Below are 2,707 nucleotides of genomic sequence, written 5' to 3' on the forward strand. Positions count from 1 at the left end.
TTTATCCCCACACCCCCACACTTTTGCTACTTGTTTATGAATTTTTGTCACCTTAAAATTACATTTTGGTAATTTCCTATTTAACTTTCATAAAATCGAATTTGTTTCAATTTCATTTCCACTCAATTAATGCCTTGCTGCTCCTTGTTTTATTGTGAATCCCAATGAAATGCTTACAGATCAGTAGATAACAAAATTCAGCATTTTTAAATGAAGTAAATGATGATTGACTACTTATAGGTGATTCTGAACCATTTTTTAATGCTGATTTCAAATATGTTTTTAATTTTTGCCTGTCCTGTACAGATTTTTCACAAATGGCTGCCAAATATATGATGATTTTTCTTGTCATTTTGTGGCAGACTTTTAGATAGAAGTATGATGAAATTAAGAACAAATGACTAGAACAATAACAAAAAAGATATGAACAATGTATATAGTCTTACATGCTGACTAAATATATATTTTTAATGCACTTACCATGGCTTTAAAGTAATTTTACTCCTTTTCAAACTTTCTTTTTTTCCTTTTTTGATTTTCTTTCAACTTTTTGTAGTTGCTTGCAGTCAGGGTCCACCAGTAATCCACCATCATGTTTATGTTCCAGCTGCCCTGGTATCTCCTCTCCATTTTTTTTTATGTTCTGGTGAAATCTCTCACCATGCTCTTCACCCAGATTGCCAAAATTCTCCAAGAAATAGTCAAGGTGTGGGTGAAAACAATGCATTTTAACACTCATATTGCACCCAAGTTTTTTGAAGTTTTGAAACATGGTATCAACTATGTCTTTGTAATTTGAACACTTATTGTTTCCCAAAAAATTCTCAACAACACACTTGAAGCTCACTCATGCCTGATTTTGAGATTCATGCATGGATTTCTCATAATCTGGGTCTTTCATTAGTTTACAAATGTCAGGACCAACAAATATTCCTACTTTAATTTTCTCACTTGTGGAGGCACAATGGACCAGTGATTAGGGCAGCGGACTCGCGGTCATAGGATCGCAGTTCTATTCCCAGACCGGGCGTTGTGAGTGTTTATTGAGCGAAAACACCTAAAGCTCCACTAGGCTCCGGCAGGGGATGGTGGCGACCCCTGCTGTACTCTTTCACCACAACTTTCTCTCACTCTTTCTTCCTGTTTCTGTTGTACCTGTAATTCAAAGGGTCAGCCTTGTCACACTGTGTCACACTGAATATCCCCAAGAACTATGTTAAGGGTACACATGTCTGTGGAGTGCTCAGCCACTTGCACGTTAATTTCACGAGCAGGCTGTTCCGTTGATCGAATCAACTGGAACCCTCGACGTCGTAAGCGACAGAGTGCCGACAACAACAATTTTCTCACTGGCTATATTTGGGAATTTTTTTGTGAGATACTGCAAACATGGTCCATCTACAGGCAAAGATTTAACAAATTGTTTCATCAAACCCAGTTTGATGGGCTAAGGTAGTAGCAGTACTTTTGTAGGTTCAATCAAGGGCTTGTGCAGGATATTTTTGGATCCAGTGAACAACAACAATAATAATAATAATAATGATGACGATGATGATGATAATGGTGAAATTAAGAATAAAAACGAGCAAGGTACCGACAGCAAAGATGAAGCTGAAGTCAAGAAAAATATTCCAACAGAGAGCAAGGTCCAAGTACTCGACGTAAACACTCGGTTTTTCTTGGAACAAATAAGGGCAGCAGAGATACTCCACGGAGTGCCACTCAAGTCTGAGTATGAACTCATTCCTTTTAATCGTTTTTCAGCCACTCGAATCTTCCTCGTAGAACCTGGTCTTGGCAAAAGGGTCGTCGAGAAACCAATTGGCTTCAAGAAGAAAGACCTCAGTGAGGTGATTCAGTTCTCAGTTGACCAACTGAATGAAAACCGCAAAGGGATGGGCCAATATGGCGCCGAGAACTTTGCCGAGGGCATTTACCGTACCGATCCAACAAGTGGTTCACACTACGAGCTTTACTTCCACGACATTGACCGACCTGGCATGAAAAACTACTACTCAAAGCTCTCCGTGATCCGGCCTTTCGGCCCCATGCAGTTGATCACGAAAAACTGGGTGAATACGAAAATGGATCAACTTAATCCTTCCGCTCTCCGGACGGACAGCGACCTTCCGCCTGTTCCTCGACCGTTTTGTGCGCACTTGCGTTCTGCAGGACAAACGAGTGTTTCTCACAGTTGTGTACTTTGGCAAGGAGGGACTTTCCACGGTCAAGGACATGCTGTCAGGGATGGCCCACACTTACAAGGTTAAATATATCAAGCTGATCAGCCTGAAGGAGAAGTTCTCGCGTGGCCAAGGGCTTCAGGTTGGTGCCCTCAACTGGCGCAACAGCAATGTACTCATGTTTTTCTGCGATGTCGACATTGTGTTCGGTGTGAACTTCTTGGAGCGATGTCGACTGAACGCAACTCCAGACAAACGTGTTTACTACCCTATTGTTTTCAGCCTGTATAACCCCAACGTCGCCTATTCCCTCCACGACATGCTCATACCCCCGGAGAAGGACCAATTGGTGATATCGAGGGACACAGGGTTCTGGAGGGATTTCGGTTATGGAATGACGTGTCAGTACAAGTCAGACTTCCTCACCATCCGTGGATTCGACGAGCAGATCACCGGCTGGGTCGGCGAGGACGTGCTGCTCTACCAGAAGTACGTGCGCAGCAAGTTCCTGGTGATAAGGGCAA

General features: G+C 42.2%; 1 protein-coding gene and 1 long non-coding RNA gene across 2 annotated transcripts in view; one reads left to right on the forward strand and one right to left on the reverse strand.

Annotated features, from left to right (window-relative positions):
- Window positions 1-651, reverse strand: part of LOC128251241 (uncharacterized) — a 6,237-nt gene extending 5,586 nt beyond the window's left edge. Inside the window, exon 1 of the long non-coding RNA XR_008267036.1 lies at window positions 481-651. This is a non-coding gene — a long non-coding RNA (uncharacterized LOC128251241). The remainder of the gene's footprint in view (window positions 1-480) is intronic.
- Window positions 652-661: 10 nt separating this feature from the next.
- The window catches only part of LOC106881725 (chondroitin sulfate N-acetylgalactosaminyltransferase 2-like), a 2,514-nt gene continuing 468 nt past the window's right edge, over window positions 662-2,707 (forward strand). Inside the window, 3 exon segments of the mRNA XM_052977845.1 lie at window positions 662-773; window positions 1,453-2,077; window positions 2,079-2,703. Of these exon segments, the coding sequence (XP_052833805.1) occupies window positions 662-773; window positions 1,453-2,077; window positions 2,079-2,703 (1,362 nt within the window).

This window comes from Octopus bimaculoides, chromosome 29 (genome assembly GCF_001194135.2).
Source record: "Octopus bimaculoides isolate UCB-OBI-ISO-001 chromosome 29, ASM119413v2, whole genome shotgun sequence".
NCBI lineage: Eukaryota > Metazoa > Mollusca > Cephalopoda > Octopoda > Octopodidae > Octopus > Octopus bimaculoides.